Below are 21,539 nucleotides of genomic sequence, written 5' to 3' on the forward strand. Positions count from 1 at the left end.
GCCACATCTCCTCTGTATCCCAATGGCTCCCTGATGGACTGCATTATTTCGTCTCTGCGGTTGCTTGCGGATACCTCCCCAAATACCAGCCTTGCCTCTGATTTCGAGGCCAGAGACAATTATGCGTTGGTAATAGAACTTGCACCCACAGAGGATGAGTCAAAAGATGCCTCAACATCCCTCCCAAACCTTGGGAACGCACAGTCAGCTCAGATGTCCCAAAAACTTCAGGAAGGACCTCTATCTGAGAATTCTCTTGCCTTTGAGTCCCGCTCAACCTCCAGTGATTCAGGGTCAAAAAAGGACCCTCGTACCACTGTCCTCAAGGATCCTGCACCTAGTTTCAGAGCCGATTCGTTGGCTGCCACCTCACCAAAGTCAGCCGGCTGTCCAGCTCTGAATGTCCCGGCTTTGAAAGCACCTCTTGAGGAACAATGCTGCCCCCAAAACATCAACTCTTACCTGGAGGCAATTCCTGTGCCAGCCGATTCATCCTTTGTGGCAGATTCCTATGCAGACCCTTGTGATATCCCAGTTGATGGCGATTCATCGGCTTCGGCGCCAGGAAAACTGACGGTAGAGCCACCAAAAGATTTGCAAGTGTCCAAAGTGTTAGCATCCTCTGAACTCAGGGCAGGACAGCAGGGTGAAACGGAGCGAAAAGACATTGCGATGCAAAAGCAAACAGTTACTAAAGCAAGAGAAGAAGAGATGACTAATATGACTTTTGAAGGGAAGGAGGAGAGTAAAGACAATAAGACCAATCTCAAGGGAATGACAAAAACAAGACGCAGTCAGAGGCTGTCAGGTATAGAGAAAGCAAGATTAATTGGTGAATTCACAACAGAGAGAGTAGAGGAGAAGAAACCCAGCAAAAGGAGTTCCAAGAAAACAGCAAAAAACACTCCGGAGAGCTTGTACGAAAAACAGAGGAGACGGTCCTCCGGAGAAAGGCAATTATTTAAAAGAGAGGAGAGCAATTTTGAAGAGCGGGGACATACAACAAAAACAGCAGCCGAGCAATTTTCAGAGATTGGAGAGAAGGAACATCAAGAGCTCTCAGGAGAGATGCAGAAACTCAAAGTGGAGGAAGGGGAACAGAGTGAGGCGAAAAACCCCAGTGTGAGCACTGACACTAGAGCAGAAAATGATGCTTTAACCCACATCCCACAAGAGGAGAAAAAGTTGAGTGAGGGGGAAAGAAACAAGGAGGGGATGCAAATGTCCAGTTTTTTAAGGAGAAGAACTCGGAGCATGACGACCAAGGAAAAGGTGCTGCCTCTTCCTGCTGCTAAGGGTGAGATCAAGTCCTTGCGAAGGAGGAAGGAGGGTGACACTGACTCACCGACTCTGCTGGTTTCAAGTCCAATGAAAAGAAGCAGAAACAGGGGAGATACGAAGGATAGTAAGGAGAAGGCCTATGATGTTAATAACACAAATTCTTCAGGATGCAAGACCAACGAGAACAAGGTTTTTCTACCTGAATCTTCTCTGCAGAGTCCAAAAGTTCAGATGGATTCTCATCCAACAAAAGAGTCACCAGAGGAGGGATCACTGGATGACATACGTGAGTCACCTTCTGTGAAAACCTGTGAGAAAATCCCAAATCTAACCCTCGCTCTGAGCCCAGAGGCCCGACAGATTAAAGTCAGGGGATCGGAAACTTGGGACTTTGACAGCTCAAGGTCACAAAATGGATTGAGAAGGACAGAACATAATAGGACATTGATTCAAAAAAGCGAGGCAAGCGAGGTGACAGATCAACCATCAAACCCCAAAGCAACAGCAGAAATGAAAGATGAAGGAATAAATGGAGAAGGGGCAAAACGCCTGAGCGTTATGTCGACTCCAGTGAAGAGATACATCGGAGTCAACGATGAGGGTATGACGAGGGCAAAGGAGACAGTGGAGACTGGCACAGAAATGATGAGTTTAAGTCCAATGAAAAGAAGCAGAAAGAGGAGAGATAAAGAGAAGAGTAAGGAGAAGAGCGACAATGCTAGTGACACAAATTCACCAGGATGCAAGACCAACAAGGACAAGGTCTCTCTGCCTGAATCTTCTCAGCAGAGTCCAAAGGTTCAGACAGGCACTTGTTCAACAAGAGTGTCGAGAGACGAGAGAAGCAAGTCACCCTTTGTGAAAACCTGTAAGAAAAACCCAAATTCAACCTTTGATCTGAGTTCGGAGACCCAACAACAGAACAAAACAGTTGCATTAAATGGAAGTGGAGCTTACAGACGATGCGGTGAAGTCACAGGGACTGAAACTTGGGACTTCTACAGCTTAAGGTCACAAAATGTGTCGAACAGGACGGTAAATAGTAAGAAAGGGATTCAAGAGAGTGAGGCAGCCGAAGAGACACATCAACCATCAAACCCCAAAGCAACAGCAGATGTGAAAGATGAAAGAATAAATGGAGAAGGAGCAAAATGCCTGAGCCTTCTGTCGACTCCAATGAAGAGATACAAGCATGAACGTGTTGCTTCTGAAGAGAGGGAGACGAGGGTGAAGGAGGCTGAAACAAGCCCGATGAAAAGAGGAAGGTGGAAGAGCAGAGAGGAGGTAGACACAGAGAGAGAAGAAGGGCAAAAACTTCAAAAAAGAAAAGCAGAGAGCATCTGCGAGACAAAGACGAGGCACAGGACAAGGCTGAAACATCTAAACCAAGTCCACCCTCAACAAGAAGCAGCACGAGGGCTTTGGATGGAAAGATTTCAAATGTATCAGTCGGACAAGAATCTTTTAAAGAGGATGAAAGCAGCAAGATAGAAACCAGAACAAGCCGTAAAAAAGCCCACAGCCTACGTTTTCCTCGTAGAAGACCAACTCAGCTTTCCAAAAAGTTACCCACAAAGTGTAAAGACTTTATCTCGGGCAAAACCAACACAAACACACAACAGCTTGATAAGAGGAACAGGAAGGTTGGAAGAGGTATGTTGTATGTTGACAAGTCCAGAAATGAGACCACAACGAAAACTCCTTAAAAAGAATTCACAGTTTAATCAAATGTTAAATACAAAAAATATAAACACACAAATGTGAGAATTCATTGACATAAAATAAACTTTTTGGCTTTACAGAGTTTGTTTTGCACATACCTTTGTCCCGTTTAAAAAACATTTAACACACACAAGAGGGAATCATTTACATGAGACATTTTATGGCTTAAAATGACAAGAGTAACGGAGCAATCTTTTGTGTCATTAAAAAAGGTAAACTGGTACGCACTTCAGAGAGCCGCTGTCGTCATAACTTAAGTATTCTTTGGTTTTACAATTTTAGCGTGGTCGACTGCGGTAAAAGTTTTACAGTAACGTAGTTTTAAAAATACATTCATACATTTAAACACACTCACACATGCACCAGACGTAAAAAATACAATCCTTTGTCAATCGACGAGTACAAACTCGACTGAACGTCCTGTAAAACTCCTCATTCAAACTTCTTGTTGTAGTGGAGGGATCTGTTGCCGTTGTGCACGTCTCTGTTGTTGTTCACAGCCTTCCCGTTGGCCAGCGTGGAGCCTGACTCCTCGGGCTGCATGTACTCGTTCACCACTCTCTGATAGGTGGGGTGGGTCGTCAGCACCCGCAGCAGATTGTCTATGGAAAACATTTAATGAGGATTTGAATCAGTTACCTAAGTCAGTTACCTTTTTGCTCCATCAAGTAACTAACAACATCTGACACAATCAGAAATACTTGATTCAAGTCTTCATTTTAAGGATTTTAAAGTTTTAAAAGATTTATACACAGTAGGCCTATGACTCAGCATTTAATTAACTGCTGTGAGGAAAACTAAATGAAATAGTATGTTTTTTTCAAGTTTAGATTATTAATCGATATATAAGCTAATAAAAATGTCACAGGATAAGGGCACAGTTTCATCCTGCATTAGACAAGTACATAGTTAAAACAACCAAAGAGCTTATAAACTCTGAATTGTTAAAGGAGAAGCCTATTAAATATTAAGAATGACAATTATATACAACAGTTCCTAAAAATATCAGGAAAACTCATCCGCTGCAAGATGCACTGTTCTGTTATTGAATACAGATAAAATGTGACACTTTCCATTCCAAGTTGTTTTAATAATCTTTCAATATAGATTGTAAGTGTCCTAAAATCCCCTCAGAGACACTCACCCTCAGTAAGCTGGCCATCGCTGGATGCCTGAGCGTAGAGATCTGCAGTGTTGCGCTGAGGGATGCCCAGCAGCGCCCCCATGAGGCCCGACAGCGCCTCTGCACTCAGACTGCCTCGGCCCTCTCTGTCAAACAGCTGGGAGACAAAGACAGTGCGTTTAGAAAAGAAAGTTTAAAAGATATTGAACTTCAGTAAATAAGAGAGGTTGTCTGCATTTAGAAGATGAAACAAGAAATGAAAGCAAATGCTGTGAGGAAACCAAAGGACTCACAGTGAAAGCAGTGTGAAGTAGTGACTTGAAGCTGACGAATCCTGACAGAGCTGCAACACTCAAATAGATCTGCCTCAGGTCCACAGTTTCATCCTAGAAAAAAAACACACACATAGTATGACAGGTTTAGGACACGGTTTATTTATTTTGGTGCTTTTTTTTTCAATAGGTATTTTCTACTCTACTCTATATCACTGTAGAGGTGTTTTACTGGCATTTAAAACTGATCAACAAGTGGTAGAACATTCAAGGATTCACTGTGTGATAAACTGCTTTGTTCCCTCTGAATAAACAGAACAATGTTGTGGATAATAGCCATCTCAACATCTCAACGTCTTCTGCAGTTACTGGTAGAAGACACACACACACACACACACACACACACACACACACACACAGAATCTGATTCTACCTTGGAGTAGAGGCCACAGATGGTGACGGCCGTCTGTTCATCCGTCAGCCCGAGGATAGAGGCGAGCTCCTCTGCACTGGCCTTTGACCCCTGAGCTCCTGACTGACACCTGTCAATCATTCTGTCCAGTGCTGCTTTCACTTCATGCGCTCCCAGGCTGAAAGAGAGAAAGAGACGAGGATGGTGAGAAAAGAGGAGAGTACTGAGGCCAGGAGCCAAACATGAACACACATCTTCTCTCTTACCCGTTTCTGTGTAGCAGCGACAGTGTTTCTCTGGCGGGCGACTCCAATGGGACAGAGAGACCACCGAGCTTACTGACAGGAACTCTTCCCTCCATCACATAATCTGTAGCTGGGACTCCGAGGGCCCTGAGGCACAGCAGAGAAATGCATTAAGAGACACATCGTTCTTATGGTTGTCTATCTATCTGAATGTTGCTGAACAGTACACAATGGACTTCTGAAAGAACTAATATGTATATCTATATCTATATGTTGCTGCTACTATTCACACCACTAGAAAAAGTAGTGTACCACAGATTTAGTTTAGATATGACAATGAAAAACTGTCGTGTTTTTGCAGAGCCATCACTTCTTCATTTTATGCTATTCAACATTTCAGGTAAGTTTTTTTTCATAATTAGTGTATGAATTCTTGAATTTTGGCCAAAAACGTGATTCGTGAGGTCACAGTGACCTTGACCTTTGACCTTCAACAACCAAATTCTACATAGTTCATTCTTGAATCCAAGTGGGTGTTTGTGCTAAATTTGAGGAAAATCCCTCGAGGCATTCTTGAAATATCGCGTTCACAAGAATGAAATAGATGCAAGGAAATAGTGGCCTCTGACAGCTAAAAATCTAATTAATTCATTGTTGAGTCCAAGTGGATGTTTGTGCCAATGTTAAGAAGTTCCCTCGAGGCATTCTTGAAATATCGCATTCATAAGAATGAGATTTATGCAAGGAAATAGGGACACTGACCTTTGACAACCTAAATCTAATAAATTCATTGTTGAATCCAAGTAGATGTTTGTGCTAAATTTGAAGAAAATCCCTTGAGGCGTTCTTGAAATATCGCGTTCACAAGAATGAAATAGATGCAAGGAAATAGTGACACTGACCTTTGACAGCCAAAAATCTAATTAATTCAATGTTGAATCCAAGTGGATGTTTGTGCTAAATTTAAGGAATATCTCTCGAGGCGTTCTTGAAATATCGCGTTCACAAGAATGAGACGGATGCAAGGAAATAGTGACACTGACCTTTGACAGCCAAAAATCTAATTAATTCAATGTTGAATCCAAGTGGATGTTTGTGCCAATGTTAAGAAGTTCCCTCGAGGCGTTCTTGAAATATCCCGTTCATAAGAATGAGACTTATGCAAGGAAACAGTGACACTGACCTTTGACAACCTAAATCTAATTAGTTCAATGTTGAATCCCAGTAGATGTTTGTACTAAATTGGAAGAAAATCCCTCGAGGCGTTCTTAAAATATCGCGTTCCCAAGAATCAGATAGATGCAAGGAAATAGTGACATTGACCTTTGACAACCAAAATCTAATTAGTTCAATGTTGAATCCAAGTGGATGTTTGTGCTGAATTTAAGGAATATCCCTCTAGGCGTTATTTAAATATCACATTGCCAAAAATGAGATGGATGCAAGGAAATAGTGACATTGACCTTAGACAACCAAAATCTAATTAGTTCAATGTTGAATCCAAGTGGATGTTTGTGCCAAATGTGAAGAAGTTCCCTCGAGACGTTCATGAGAATGGGACGGATGGTTATCACCCACACGGAGGCATAAAAACAACTGCATATTCGGCTACTTACTTGGCCATGAGTTTCTGAACATTGTCTGCATACAGGTTGGGGTCGTTCTTCTCCTCCTGGGACGGGTTATAAACTGGCAGGAACTGCGGCACAGCAAAAAAAGAGCCATTGTTTTCTTTCCCTTTTATTCACAGCAGCAAAACACACACCAGATTTTTAATACTCACACATGCAAAACATTTAAAACATAGCTTCACATCAAGCCAAAAAGCACTGATCTCTCCTGTCTGAAAAATGTTTAACACCTCTGTTCACACCCCTTGGAACATGATTAGTCATGCTACACCTGTTAATGCACCCAACAGTGTTGTCAGCATGTACTGAACACACCCTGAGTACATTGCTGCATGAACCTCGACTGCAGGTCAAAAGACACACTTTAAGCATGTGCTAAGTTAAAGGGACAGTTCACCCAAAAATCAAAAACACATATTCTCCCTCTTACCTGTAGTGCTATTTATCAGTCTAGATTGTTTTGGTGTGAGTTGCTGAGTGTTGGAGATATCAGCTGTAGAGATGTCTGCCTTCTTTCCAATATAATGGAACTCGGCTTGTGGTGCTCAAAGCTCCAGAAAAACAAATGTAAAAAAAGTTGACCAGTAGTGATGGCCAAATGAAGCCTCATGAACCACTTTCTTTATTTTCTGACCCCACCAGATGGCGCTCTTGGTTTAAAGATAAAGGCTGAAGGACCTGCAATGAAGTGTGCTTTCAAACCTTTGTTTAACAGACAGCGCCATCTGGTGGCTTCAGAAAATAAAGACAGTGGTTCATGAGGCCTCATTTGGCCATCACTAGTAACCAGGTCATGACTTCTGTAAAGAGACATTGCTGTTGAGTTTTTCAATTGATTTTTTGGCGCTCTGAGTTCCATTATACTTGCGAAAAGGCAGACATCTCTACAGTCGGTATCTTAAACACTCTGCATCGCACACCAAAAAAATCTAGGTTGATATATAGCACTACAGGTAAGAGTGAAAATATGTGTTTTTGATTATGAGTGAACTGTCCCTTCCTTATCATTGTCATTACTGTCAGGTAGATTATGTGGTGAACTATCTTACCTCGATAGTACTGTTGGTGTAGAACTGTGAAGTCGTGTGCCACAGTGACTCAACCCTATCAGACAAAGAGACAATGTTATATTTCAGACAGAAAAGTCAGTACTATCAGTGTGCGTAACTGCTACCACTGAGATGTTTAAACCTTGATACAATTTAATAATAACCCTTAAAACTTATGATAACAATGATGTCCACTTATTCCCTAATGATTTCTTGATGTTTCTTTTGCTGAAGTTTGAGTTGCACTAACTGCACTCATGTCAACAGGCCTCATCAAAGATTATTAACAATTTGATATTTAGTTTAACCCTTGATTCAGAAAACCAGCAAAGCAGTAAATTTGCTCGAGGTTTGGGGTGGGCAATGTGGATGAAAATTTCTGTTGTGGTATATAATTTGATTTTGATATATATAACTTTCTGGAAAGTCTATTGAAAAATCTTTAATGGTATAAAATAACCGAAATCCAGCAAATTATACACCTGACTGATCAAAGTGCATTGATACAATTTTTTTTTTTTTTTTTTTAGCAATACAACCATAAAGCAGGTAGTACTTTGCAGCATTGCCCACATACGGCCGATATACTGAGGAGATATTAAAATATTAAATAGCTACCGCAGTACAAGTAGTGTGGTAGTGTTGCATATATTGTTGTGTTACCCAACACTAGCTAGAGGGAACTAAACTTTTGCATTACACAAACTTCTTCTGAAGCGAGCAGTGTGTAGGATTTAATGGCATATAACGGTGTTCAGGAGGCTTTTTACCAGGAGACAAATTATCCGCAAAGGTCTCTTCCTCTCCAAAAAAAAACAAAAAACAAAAACAGACTAGGTGATTTAAACCAGTGAAAACACTCATATTAAAAATCTGTGTTTTTTCCCAAAGCTGTTCGGCTGATCATGGAGGGGCTGCTAACTACGGTGGCTGACACGAAAACACAATGGCCCTATATACAGTAAAGCCAGTGTTTGGTTTGTCTGTCCTGCACTACTGTAGAAACATGGCGGTGCAACATGGCAGACTCCATGAATAAGGACCCACTCCTTATGTAGGTATTAACAGCTACTTCTAAAGTAACAACAATTCTTAATGTCAGGTGATTTCACACAAAAGAAAACACACTTATTGTATTATATTCTGCATCATCCTTAAGCCTACACACTGGACCTTTGATGTGTCAGTTTATTAGGTACACCTACTGTAGTTAAACCAGTGCAGTCTTGCGATAAATCCTTCATGGTGGTTATAACACTCAGTTTTTGTTTACAGTGATTTTGGTGTTGATTCAGCTATATGGTCATTTTGGAGGCTACAGTTTGTGGTACTACTCAGCTGTATTGTGTTACACCAGAGAGATGTTTCTGGTAATTAGCTCATTTAGCCTCCAAGAGGAGAAAACATACTGTAACAGCTGTGTTCCTTCGCTGGCAACTAAGAATATGTCTTGAAAAGTTTTGTTATGGGGTCTTTCAGGGTGAAAACTCAAGTCACTGAGCAGACTACAAGTGAGAATTTAAAAAGTAAAAAGTCCTGGAAGTTGTTAAAACCCATTTTCAAGCTTACTGAACTTCCTGCCTGTAGAAATCCAGGCAGTCATACTGGTGATGACTGATGAACTCACCAGGTTGTTCCTTTGTATGTCCAGCGAACAGTATCCTGTGGGAGAGTCATAAAAAGACTGTAATCAAACAGTGGACACAAGCAGGTGGAACAGAAACAAACCTATCCTTCCTAACAGACTGGATGGGGAGGTTTTTTATTGCATGTGTAAATCCAGTCACTTTCGCCCACTATTACACACCCTGACAGGCACTGGTATGCAAACACACTGGCCTAGACAAATACTGCAGTATGCTCATAAACGCACAGAAACTACAGCCTGATGAAATGTACAATAGTGTAGTGTCAACACTGATCTGTGGCCAAGGACGTGACAAGGAAGACATGACAGATACAAATGAGCGCTGAGCTGCATGTCAAAACAGAACAAAGCATGTTCTGTACGTGCATCGCTATGATACCGATTCAGGTTGCGCAACTTTTAAAGAGAGGATAAGGCAGGTTCTCCTGAGGACATAGTGTCTGATCTATTATTGTGTCAAATTATCTCTAACATCTTAAGTCATATCTGTAGGACTTCAATCTGTTAACATGCAGTAAACAAAGTGCTGACACACACAGAGTTAACCTCTGGTCTGGTTTTGTTTTTATTTATTTAGTCACCACAGTAAATGCTTTTTAATTTCAGAAACGTAATGAAGCAATGTGCCTTTAGTTGTTTGGGAATTAATTCCCTCTCTTAATAACTGAGTCTCCTTGATTATTAATATAATATAAAGGTAGAACTGCCTTTATTTTGTCTGTGGCAGTTTTCATTTTGTTTTTGTTTAAATTATTTAATCACATTTTAAATGTCTATGTAAGGCACTCTGTTGCTTTTAAATGCTTAAGAAATGCAATATGTGACTTTTAATTTAGCAGCAGAACATCCCCAGACTTTTATTACACAAAGATTTGTTTTATCTGGTTTTCAATTATGTATAAAATGAAATATTGTCTGTTCTTGAAGTTTCTGGACATTAAAGGAATATTTCACCTGCAAATGACCAGTTGTATATCCATTACTCATCCCGTGTTATATTCATAGAGTGTATGAATAATAGGGCTGTCAACGAATATTCTAAATTCAAATATAAATTTGAAAAAAAAAAATGGACCTTTGAATGTGAAAATTGATATTCGATTGTGGAGGGGGAAAAAAAACACCACCGCAGCTGTCCTCTTTGCGAGTGGGCATTGGCCTGGGCCGCTGCACTGAACACACTGCATAAGGCCACACCGCCCGCGGAGGTGCTGCAAAGCGCAGCGCACCGAAATTCTCACACGAGCCGGAGCACTTCCGTTCACATCAGACGCGCATTTCTCCATGCTGGTCGACAAGCGGTTCTGCTCCCAGCTGTTGTCTCCGTCACCCGGCTTGACACATACGCTCGCGCAGAAAATAGACCAGAGCCAGCCACGGAGCTGCGCGGCGCGGCGCAGCCAGTGTGGATGACAAAATCGGTTAACATGGGCGCCGAAAGTAACCTGGCTTTGCTTCTCGGCGCTATTTGCAGCGCTTCCGCGAGCGGTGTGGCCTGACGGGTCGGAGAGGGGGGGCGAGCGAGAGGTCCGTGGTTGTTTATAACGTAATGTTATAGATAATTGTTTTATGTGTTTTAATGTGTAGGTATGTAAATGTTTTCAAAGACGTTTCTGTTGAAATAAAAACACCTACAAGTAGTTATGTTTCCCTGTATTAATACATATACAAGTATGTTTCCTTGTATTAGTTTGCCCTCTTGTGGACATAATGCGAAAAAAAAAAAATTCGAATGGTTCGAACCTATGAGTTATTTTTAGAAGGAATATTCGAATGTCATTTCTGAGCAATTTTGACAGCCCTAATGAATAATGGACCTAGCTACTGTGACGTCACCTATTGGTTTGTGGACTGCCGTTTTGAAGCCTCGAGTTTGGCATTTCGGCACCGGCATCTTGTTTTTTTTGGAGCCAGAAGTGTATTTGTACAGTGGAGGAGCAAGGGGTGGATCTGACTTGCAGACAGTCACTCAAGCAACCCTGCCCCAAAAAAATGCGTAACTTTGGACGTTTATAAAGTGTAAATGGGTGAGTTTTTTTTTTTTTTTTAATTCATCCCATTACAGTTGTTATAAATATTTAGACGCTTTAGAGACCAAAACTATTTTTTGTACCAGGCTGTAACCATGTTTATTTCTGCTGTAAACTTGGTCATTTTAACATGCAAGTCTGTGGGGACTAATTCTGTTTTGGTGCGACCCTCAAGTGGCCATTAGAGGAACTGCAGGTTTTGGCACTGGCTTCATTTTTCAGCCTCAGAGTTTGCCGCTTGGTTACACTGAATTCATGAAGTAAACTTTGTTTTGGTCACGTGCCTCCACAGTGAACGAAGAATCCAAAAATTGAGAAAATTCTTGATGTATTTAAGTCATAGTGTCCACGTCAACTCTCACAACACATGCAGTATAAAATAAGTGTCATTTATCCAGTTATATGCTGACTCGTTGGTGTTTTAAAGGGTTAGTTCAGATTCACCAAAGTCACACAATAACACAAAGTAACTGATCATGGCAGCAGTTGACCAGCAATTCTCGTATTCAGCAAAGTAAAATAACTGTTTTTATCAATAGAGTCTGTCTTTGACGAGAGCATACATAAGTTTCACTTTCATTTCAGTTCCCTTATCAGAAAGGGCCATCTGTCTGTGAAGTAATGAGCATACAATTTGATAAATAAGACTTGGATTATACTGACCGAGTTGTGTGAGAGTTTGTAAACAACACAACAACAATACAACAAGAATTTCTCAGTTTTTGGATTCTTCGTTCACCATGGAAGCATGCGAGAAAAACATTTCTTCCTGAATTCAGTGTAACACAGGGTGGACAAGTGATATACAAAATGTCATTTGTGGGATCAAGCATTTATTAAACCTGTAATAATTGTTTTTTGGCCACCTAGGAGAAGCAGAAAGCAGTGACAACAACACTGACAGACTGTCACCTTTTAAGTTGATATGAAGAGCTTGGTCGGAAAAACAGTTGTCTCTTTACAGATTCAACAGGTGCAAAGCAACATTATCATTCATTTGGTGTCATGTTTCTGTTGACCTGTCCAAAATTAACTCTTTTAGTCTGCCAACTCCTGGGGGGGAAATATTAGGGTCGTTAGCAGCTAAATGCTCCACTGAACTGTCCCCTATGACTTCAATTTATCACGAATTTTGGATTCTTCGTTCACTGAATGCATGCAAGTTTAAATGTGAGTGTACTCCTTCCTTAGTCACCCTGGATAAAGAACACCTTTAGAGTAAAGTTATGAATGGACCCCTGTCTTGCTCTTGACATGAGTGACAGGCGGATGTTGTTAGAAACTAGTAGATCGACCCACGACCCCAATGACTTCACTCACCAGCTTATTGGGGTAATGCAACAGAACAGGTTGGACCGGGACTCCGGCAAGGAAGGCACCTGAACACAGCGAGAACAAATGAGACAGAGTGGACAGACAGGAATGAGACAGAGTCACGCTGCAGGTCTAAAAGTAGTTAATCTGCGAATAAACAAACAATCAGCTGCTGCGCCCTTTTCCCTGTGATGCCACTCATTCTTAAACTATTTTTTACAAGCGGTGAACAATGTGTGGTATGAGTCAGACATCAAGAAAAACCAGAGGGCGGTCGCTGCTTGCACTAACCTGGTTTGAATTTGATGAGAGCGCTGCCGTTAGTTGTGGTTCCCTCAGGAAACATCAGCATCTAGGCAAAGGTTAATAAATGAGATTTATGAGTTCGGACCTGCAGCTCTGAGCACAAGCAGCAGGTGAATTTACAGGCTTTGAGTCAACATTCACCGCCTGTCAGATTCAAACAAACAACCTTGTATTGACAATAAATCTTTAGGCCAATCTGCCCACTGTGGTTATGTACAAATACACTAGCGTTAATATGAACTCCTTCTTTTCCTGAGGTTGTTTTCACAATTTCCAAACTGTCGTTAGAGGATTCAACAAGGAAAGTATTCCCTGGAAGCAGAAAAGTGTGCTGATCCCCTCTTTACAAATCTTGACGATCATGTTCCAATCCCAAATACTTTATCTAATCTTGATCAGCTGTGTGCTTGAGCTGAGATCTTTGAAGCCGCCACAAGAAGAGACTGTTTCAGTAGGCGTTGTACTGTTGTTGCTGTTGTTGTTGTTAGGCCTGTCACCATTATTATCAGCTTATCGTACAATATGCTGACATGACCTTGATCATTTAAGTGCCTGTTGTGTTTGCATGTATGTTTGTTTACATAAGAATGTCACCAACATTTTAGCCAACATGATGCCAGAATACACAGCAAGGTCTTCCAGAGCACAGAGATTCTCTCTTTTCTGCCCATCCACATCTACTTGTGAGAGTCCGAAAAGAATAAAATACTTAAAAGACAGCACAGCGTAGCTTACCGGTAGCCTACATTTTGTAGTCTAAACTGGTGGTAGCTGTTGCTGGTTACCCTGAGCTATACGACTGGAAGATATGTCTGGAAACAGCCATCATGGATGCGAAGCTCCTGGACCAACTGGTGGTACTCCCCATGACCCACCCTCTTTTTTAGGGTCTCATGTACCCACACAGATCAGCATTTAGGATTTGAGGCTGACAAAAGAGGTTTCCTTACTCGCTGCAAATGACGCGATGTACCATTTTGCGCTGAGCTTTTCTTGTCCATGTCGCTGGCTTTGAAAGCGCCGCAATTGACGATGAACGGCTGAGTGATGAAATTGAAATGAGGAATTATCTAAACGTCCGTTTTTCACTCCGTATACCTAAAAAAGGTCGCAGTTAGCTGGAGGATTGCCAGAGAGCTCAACTTTTCTGGTACGGTAAATGACCGTCGCTAATAACAAGCTATTCTGCTAGCTGTTGGGTGTCTGTTCCAGTAAATATCACAATATAAAATGTGTGTTTTTTGTTATCAAAAGTCACATAACAAACATAGGAAGATAGCACGTAGCCAACTCACCCATATTTAAAGTGATTATGTCTCCAGTCTAATTGCAAGCGCACCGTCGGTGGTGCACAATGGTTTACTTACATGACGTAACATAAGTGCATATTTAAGTATTCAGTGGAGACAGAGAGCTCTGATATTATGCAACGAGATAGTCTAACACTGGTTATGTGCCACTCAGGAGTGGCTGCTGAGTCAAGTGTGACACCTGGTGAAATTCGGTGTACCAGCCTGCTGTTTTAATATCAAAATGGTCTGAAATTTTTTACACTGGCCCAACCCTAATCATGACAGGCCTAGCTGCGATCATTCCTGGCATTCCCGTAACTGTTTCAAAATGTGACTGGATAGATAAGTAATTGCCAGTTCTGTAAACAAGACTACAGCCAAAATGGAAGCAGATAAATGATCTGTCTTTCCTTAAAACAAATACAAGACTCAGCAAATTATCTTCTGGGAACAGGAGTCACACGTAAGAGCACTGAGTGACATCTCACCTGAGGCCAGTAGCCGTCGGAGGTCAGCCTCTCTGTGACCTGTGCGATGGCCTTTTTCCTCGACTCTGGATCCTTTCTGCTCACCAGCACCGCCTGGTTGAACTCCAGCAGAGCTGAAACACAAACACACACACACAAAAATTACACAAGAACAAAAATCAGAACCAAAACCGAAAGGGAGGAGCCCAGAGAGAGTCTGCCAAGACAGCAAGACAGGAACTCCCAAAGCAGGCAGAGCAGATTAGAAGCCAAATACAGCGAGTCACTTGTTTATCTTGGAGCTTCCTTGCATACTTTAAAAATCCTCTACCCCTCTATTCCAAATATTTCTCTTGTTTTTTTGCCTAATACTGTAGGTGGGCAGCCAGGGGTGAGATTTCCCATCGATGAGCACACCGCACTGTGCCAGCCAATTAAATGAGAAACTAATTTGGTAAAACATTATGTCATCCAGGCACACTGAGAGTGGCACAGTTACAAACAATACTAAGGCTTTGGCAGTGTGAATACTCCATTTCCTCCCATTCCTCACACACCAAAGTAAAACATTGACACTTTTCCTCTGCCTGCCTTCTATTGTGCCTCCCCAAAGTGGTTTTCCATTTCTCTTTTTCCACTCATACACTTCAGATTTTCACTGCTTCCCGTTTGCTACCTGGAAAATGATGCTGATATGACGAAAAGGAGGAGGACAGTTCAGTTTTGATGCTTTTTAGTTGACTCAAATTTCAAAAAACATATTCTGTATCTATATACAAAATGTGTGTTTTTATGAGATGTGACAGTCAAATCAACAACAAATAGTTGAATTTACAGCGATAAAAAATACAGAAAGGTAGCAAATGTTCACATTAGGGAGGCTCCAACAAGCCAAGGTTTTGTATTTCTGCTTGATCAAAGAGAAACAATATTTACAGGTCGACTATCTGTGTTCATTTCCAGGTTTTTCAGACGGAATCACCCACCCAGCCGTTAGCAGAAAGCAGCAATGTACGTTAGAGTGCTGACAATAATAACTTAAAGGGATAGTGCAGATACTGCAGTGGGGCTGTATTAGGCATTTGTCCACAGTCAGTGTATTACCTACAGTAGCTGGTGATCGGCACGCTCCTAGTTTGGAGAAGCAGTCAGGAGTACTGACAGAGAAGCTAAGCAATGAACTGCTTTGGATGGGGGCAGCAGCAAAACATATTTTAGCCACCTAAAAAAAATCATCAGTTTCAGTGTACGCTATATTTAGAATATTTTCACTGCTTTATGTTGCCGTCAGAGCCCTTTCCGGCAGGGAACTGAGGCTGTTATCTCTGCTCTCTTCAAAGACAGACTCCTTTGATGAAGACGGTTATTTTACCTTGCAGAGCACAGGAGCTGCTGGTCTACTGCTGCCTCGATTTTTTTTTAGTTTGTTTGTGTTATTGTGCCACTTTCGGGTCTCAACTAATGTAGCATTGCAGTACAAAGTACAATGCTTAGTACAACGCTTAGCTCCCATTCTGGTGAGGCCCAGTCTACACGTATACAATTATTTTTCAAAATGTATTTTTTTCTCTATGTATTGGCCCCTCATCCACTCGCAAACATTCTTATAGGTCACTAAAATAGAGATTTTTTTAAACGCCTTCTAATAATGTTTTCACACTGTGAGCAACGCAGCAACAGGCTACAAGTCATTTTCAATCAAAGCAAGTGACATGAAGCAGACAGTGGGACAATTTAAGAGTGGGATTCCTGTCGATGAGGAGTAGAAGGAAAACTTTCGAATGTCCAAAGCATGTTCTAGTGTTTACAGAGATATTTTGCAAAGCAAAGGTCATGTGGCGACAGGGCCTCAGTCATGAAGAGCCACATTAGGCAGGCTATGGTGATTAACATATAGCAGTGTCATCATGCAGAAACCTCATCAGGTTCTATGGGGAGACGTTTTCACAAAGGCTTGGGAAAATAGCATAGCAAACAAAATTTGAATTTGAATATATAAGGAACACTACTGGGAAGCACAGAATGATATAGAAACCTCAAAAAAATCATGGACTGGCCCTTTAGGTTAGAAGGTTAGAAGATCCAGCTACAGTGATGGAAGCTGTAACAACCAACGAAGAAGGATCGTCTGTGTGTGTGTGTATCATAAACTCAATCACAGCCCCTCACCTCCTATGACTGGCAGATTCCTGTTCTCCGACCGCGACACCACCGCAGCCAGGTTGGTTCTAAACAGAACCAGCATGTCCAGAAAGCCACTGTGAGGCGCCACCACCAGCACCGGCGCCTCCCTCAGGTCTGCCCTGCGACCTTTGACCTTCACCCACAGGAAGCCCAGGCAGAAGTAGACGCCTCGGCTCAGCCGCATGATGATCCAATTGAGGAGCCAGTGCCTCCAGCCCTTGACGGGCCGAGAGCGTTCCTCCTCAGACAGGCCGGCCAATCGTAGCCGGGCAATTGGCCACATGATTAGGAAGCAGATTGCCGCCAGGGTGACGCGAAGAGGAAAGAGGATGCTGCCCAGGATGATACCCTAAGGACCAGAGGAGAAAAGAAGGTACATTTAAAACATCATTTAGGTCTGCAGAGGTGAACACCTCGGGTGCGTTCTGAATTGTACACTTTTTCTTTTTACTTTCAATAGGTACTGGAACTGCTTGGAATATCCGAGACCTCCAGAAAGCTAAACATGACACAGCAGGTTTTCCCTCATAACAGCAAAGAAATTAATTCTCATATGGACGAGCACAACTGACCCTATCTCTTAAGATGTGGCTAGAGGATTTAACTAACACACATCAGTTGATAAAGATAAGATGTGCCCTGAAAGACCCTCGTATCATATCTTGCAAACACAAATCTAGTACAACAGTCCAAACCGTAGCACACACTGTACAACAACTGAGATGACTGAGGAGTGATGGGTCTCTGTGGGCGGAGGGAGGTGGGAGCAGTGGAGAAGTGGTGTGGGAATCAGCTCATTCAAAACTCTGCAGCTCGGCTATGAACCAGAACCAAGAGGAGAGAGCACATCAGGCCAGTCTGAGCTGCTCTGCACTGACTTCCTGTTACATTAAGAATTGATTTTAAGGTCCTCCTATGTGTATACAAAGCCCTACATGGGCTGGGACCGAGCTACACTGCTAACTCACTTGTTAACCATTTGCCTCCAAGAACACTGTGATCATCTGCTGCTGGTTTCTTGGAGGTTCCCTGCAACAGCCGGAAGAAGATCAGGGATGCTGCTTTTGTCAGTTACACCCCAAAGCTATGATCACACTACTTATAGATATCAGGGAAGCTAGCTTGCTAAATATTTTTTTTTAAAGAAAGCTAAAAACGTATCTGTTCACTTCAGCCTTTAACCAGCTCTGACTTTCCTGATGCAGGTCTGACACTCTTTGTTTTTATACTTTTATTTGCCACACCACAAGAACTGCTCAGGAATGACCTGAGGAACGGGACAAAGAGCTAAGGGTGTTGACCTGGCCTCCAAATACGCCAGATCCCAACCTGATTGAACTTTTGAGATTTGTGCTAGTACCCCAGAAGTACCCCCGATCCATAGTGGGTCCTCCTTGGATCAGACTTGGCTCTGACCCGTCAAGGCATGGACACTGGACATCTGGAGGGTGTCCCATAGTGTCTGGCACCACCATGCTGGCTTCAGATCTTTTGAGTCCTGTGGGTTGAGGTGGGGTGACAACACGCCCCACAGATGTTTGATCAGACTGGGATGTGGGGAATCTGGAGGCCAGGTTGATGCCTTGAGGTCTCCGTCATGTTCCTTGGGCTACTCCTGAGCAGTTTTTGTCCTTGTCCATTGTCCTGTTGGGGGTGGGGGGGGGGGGGGGGGGGGGGGGGGGGGGGTTACCTGGTCTCCACTGGTGTTCAGGTGGGTGGAACATATCAGGTGGCATCCACATGAATGTCAGAATCCAAAGTTTCCCAACAGAACATGTATGGGTAGCATATTGACAGCTGTGCATGCAGTTTCATCAGCATGGCAAAAAATATTCTTATACAAGTCAGCCATGTTGCCCAGCCCTAATCATTTGTCAGTCATAGTTACGCAAAACTATGGTATGTTGTCATCTGTCATACCTGTCTATGCCTGAAACACCTATGACTTGGCTGTTTTGCTTATACGCCACAGTGAGACAGAAACATGACTGACTCTTTGTTCTCTTAAAGTTCATATGGAAAAACATGAACACCACAGAAGGGAATTTGGAGTTTATATCGACGTCCAAATATGGACATGGTATCTCAGTGGCCCCCTATTAACACACATAGGGAGTGTGTTTTGAGGACAACTCTTCCCAGTGTCATTAACTGCCTGAGTAGTTTCAGGTGGCAGATTTGGGGAGATGACTGAGTGTCAACAGCTTGTTTGACTTCTGTCGCTCTCCTTTTAAAACCTACTGTGAATTAACACAGTTTCCGCCATTAAATCAAACACTTTAAGAGTTATAATTACCCTTATCCTGTGTGTCCTCGTCAGCTTCACTTTGTGGATGAACGGATGTGGATACTCGTGTGTTGCTGAGTGATAGTCGTGCCTCTCCATGGTGACGGGGCAAAGCTGACCACCAAGTTTAAGTTAAAAAATATAGTTATTAAAAAAGGTAATAAAAAGTATTTACACTGCCGTATTATCGACTGAAGGTAAGTTGTGTTGAGTTGTTGTTTGCTAACCACTGCCCACGTTTTGTTGTCTTTGAAAAACCGTTAAAGTGTCTCGCGCAGGAGTGAGATTTAAAAAAAACAGAACGTTAACTAACAACAATGGCGGACTCCGACCGAAAAGCGGCGAACGCAACAACTGACGACGATAAATAAACGAATTAAAAACGAACTTTTCAGCTCTCTATCCTCCACATGGCGACGCAGACACACTGGAGAAAAGCCACCCATACTATCTTTCTTGTACACTCTCCTCCTCACCTGTCCCGCCCCTTCACAGCCTGACAGCCCGGCCCACCGCTACTCAGGGCTGAGTCAGGCAAGTCAGACCGGTCCCTGAAACCAAGCCACCAGTATGAGGACTTTTGGGGTGATGAGGTATGTATGGAAGCTCAATTGTTTAAAACCTGAATTTAAAAAACATGAATACAGGGTGCAGTCAGGTAATTTGGGACACTTTCTAACAGAGATTACCAAGAAAGCCACCTAAAATTTTCAACTTGTTATTTCCTCCTGAGACCCTGTGTTCTCATATGAAGACATCACATTTTGGGTTTACTTGACCTTCCACTTCATTCTACATAACTTAGACCTGTTGTCCTCATTCGTGGACACTTTTTTGTCCCATCTAGTGGTTGTAAGACTGCAATACACTAATCCATGTAAAAACAAGTCAGATTCTGATCCCAACACAAAAGTGGACAAAACCTGATCAAATTTTATGGATGAAACTTTTGTATTTATGATTAGTAATGTTTGTAGTTTGATATGGCAGTAAGGACAGTAAGGAGCTAAGACACTGTTAATTAGGAAGTACTTGTTAGAAGACATTGGGACTTGATTGTCTTCTCATTGGAGGACATTGGGACTTCATTATCATCTCGTTTGCGGACATTTGGACTTTATTGTTATCTCATTTGAGGACATTGGGACTTTATTGTCATCTTGTTTGAGGACATTGGGATTTTATTGTCATCTCGTTTGAGGACATTGGGACTTTATCATCATCTCGTTTGCAGACATTTGGATGTTATTGTTATTTCGTTTGAGGACATTGGGATTTTATTGTCATCTCGTTTGAGGACATTGGGACTTTATCATCATCTCGTTTGCGGACATTTGGACATTATTGTTATCTCGTTTGAGGACGTTGGGATTTTATTGTCATCTTGTTTGAGGACATTGGGATTTTATTGTCATCTCGTTTGAGGACATTGGGACTTTATCATCATCTCGTTTGCGGACATTTGGACGTTATTGTTATCTCGACTGAGGACATTGTGACTTTATCGTCATCTCGTTTGAGGACATTGTGACTTTATTATCATCTCATTTGAGGACATTGGGACTTTATTATCATCTCATTTGAGGACATTGGGACTTTATCATCATCTCATTTGCGGACATTTGGACTTTATTGTTATCTCGTTTGAGGACATTGGGACTTTATCATCATCTCATTTGCGGACATTTGGACTTTATTGTCATCTCGTTTGAGGACATTGGGACTTTATTGTCATCTCGTTTGAGGACATTGGGACTTTATTGTCATCTCGTTTGAGGACATTGGGACTTTATTGTCATCTCGTTTGAGGACATTGGGACTTTATCGTCATCTCGTTTGAGGACATTGGGACTTTATTGTCATCTCGTTTGAAGACATTGGGACTTTATCGTCATCTCGTTTGAGGACATTGGGACTTTATTATTGTGTCATTTGAGGACATTGGGACTTTATTATCATAGTTTTTTCTACTTCTCAGGTCCTACTGATCCCAAATAGCTACTGTAGGAGTAATTAAAAATACATACCAAACAAAAGTTCGGTTCTCAGGAGGATATCTCTGCTGTATTTCTGTAAAGAAAATATTTTGCTAAGTAAAATATATTTAACATTTTGGACCCTGAAACCCAAGGAAGGGTGTAGGTTTTGTTTCAGAATTGGGGGGGTAGGACACTACATAAAACACACCTATGCTCAAACCAGAGGTGTGGCACTTTAGTCACAAATTCAGTGACTTTAGACTTGCAACCTGACTTGCACTAAAATGACTTAACATG

General features: G+C 42.0%; 1 protein-coding gene across 1 annotated transcript; it reads right to left on the reverse strand.

Moving 5' to 3' along the window:
* Positions 1-2,980: 2,980 nt before the first annotated feature.
* On the reverse strand, positions 2,981-19,494 carry lpcat4 (lysophosphatidylcholine acyltransferase 4). The gene is made up of 13 exons (XM_033651797.2): positions 19,273-19,494; positions 16,962-17,325; positions 14,814-14,926; positions 13,019-13,079; positions 12,734-12,792; positions 9,363-9,397; positions 7,736-7,790; positions 6,672-6,754; positions 5,077-5,202; positions 4,832-4,988; positions 4,420-4,512; positions 4,148-4,283; positions 2,981-3,605 (listed from the first exon to the last, which is right to left on the reverse strand). Exons 1-13 carry the CDS (start codon positions 19,360-19,362, stop codon positions 3,436-3,438), a joined length of 1,542 nt encoding a protein of 513 aa, XP_033507688.2. The 5' UTR covers positions 19,363-19,494; the 3' UTR covers positions 2,981-3,435.
* Between the last annotated feature and the right edge of the window lie 2,045 nt (positions 19,495-21,539).

The sequence above is a fragment of the Epinephelus lanceolatus genome, chromosome 22 (genome assembly GCF_041903045.1).
Source record: "Epinephelus lanceolatus isolate andai-2023 chromosome 22, ASM4190304v1, whole genome shotgun sequence".
NCBI classification, from domain to species: domain Eukaryota; kingdom Metazoa; phylum Chordata; class Actinopteri; order Perciformes; family Serranidae; genus Epinephelus; species Epinephelus lanceolatus.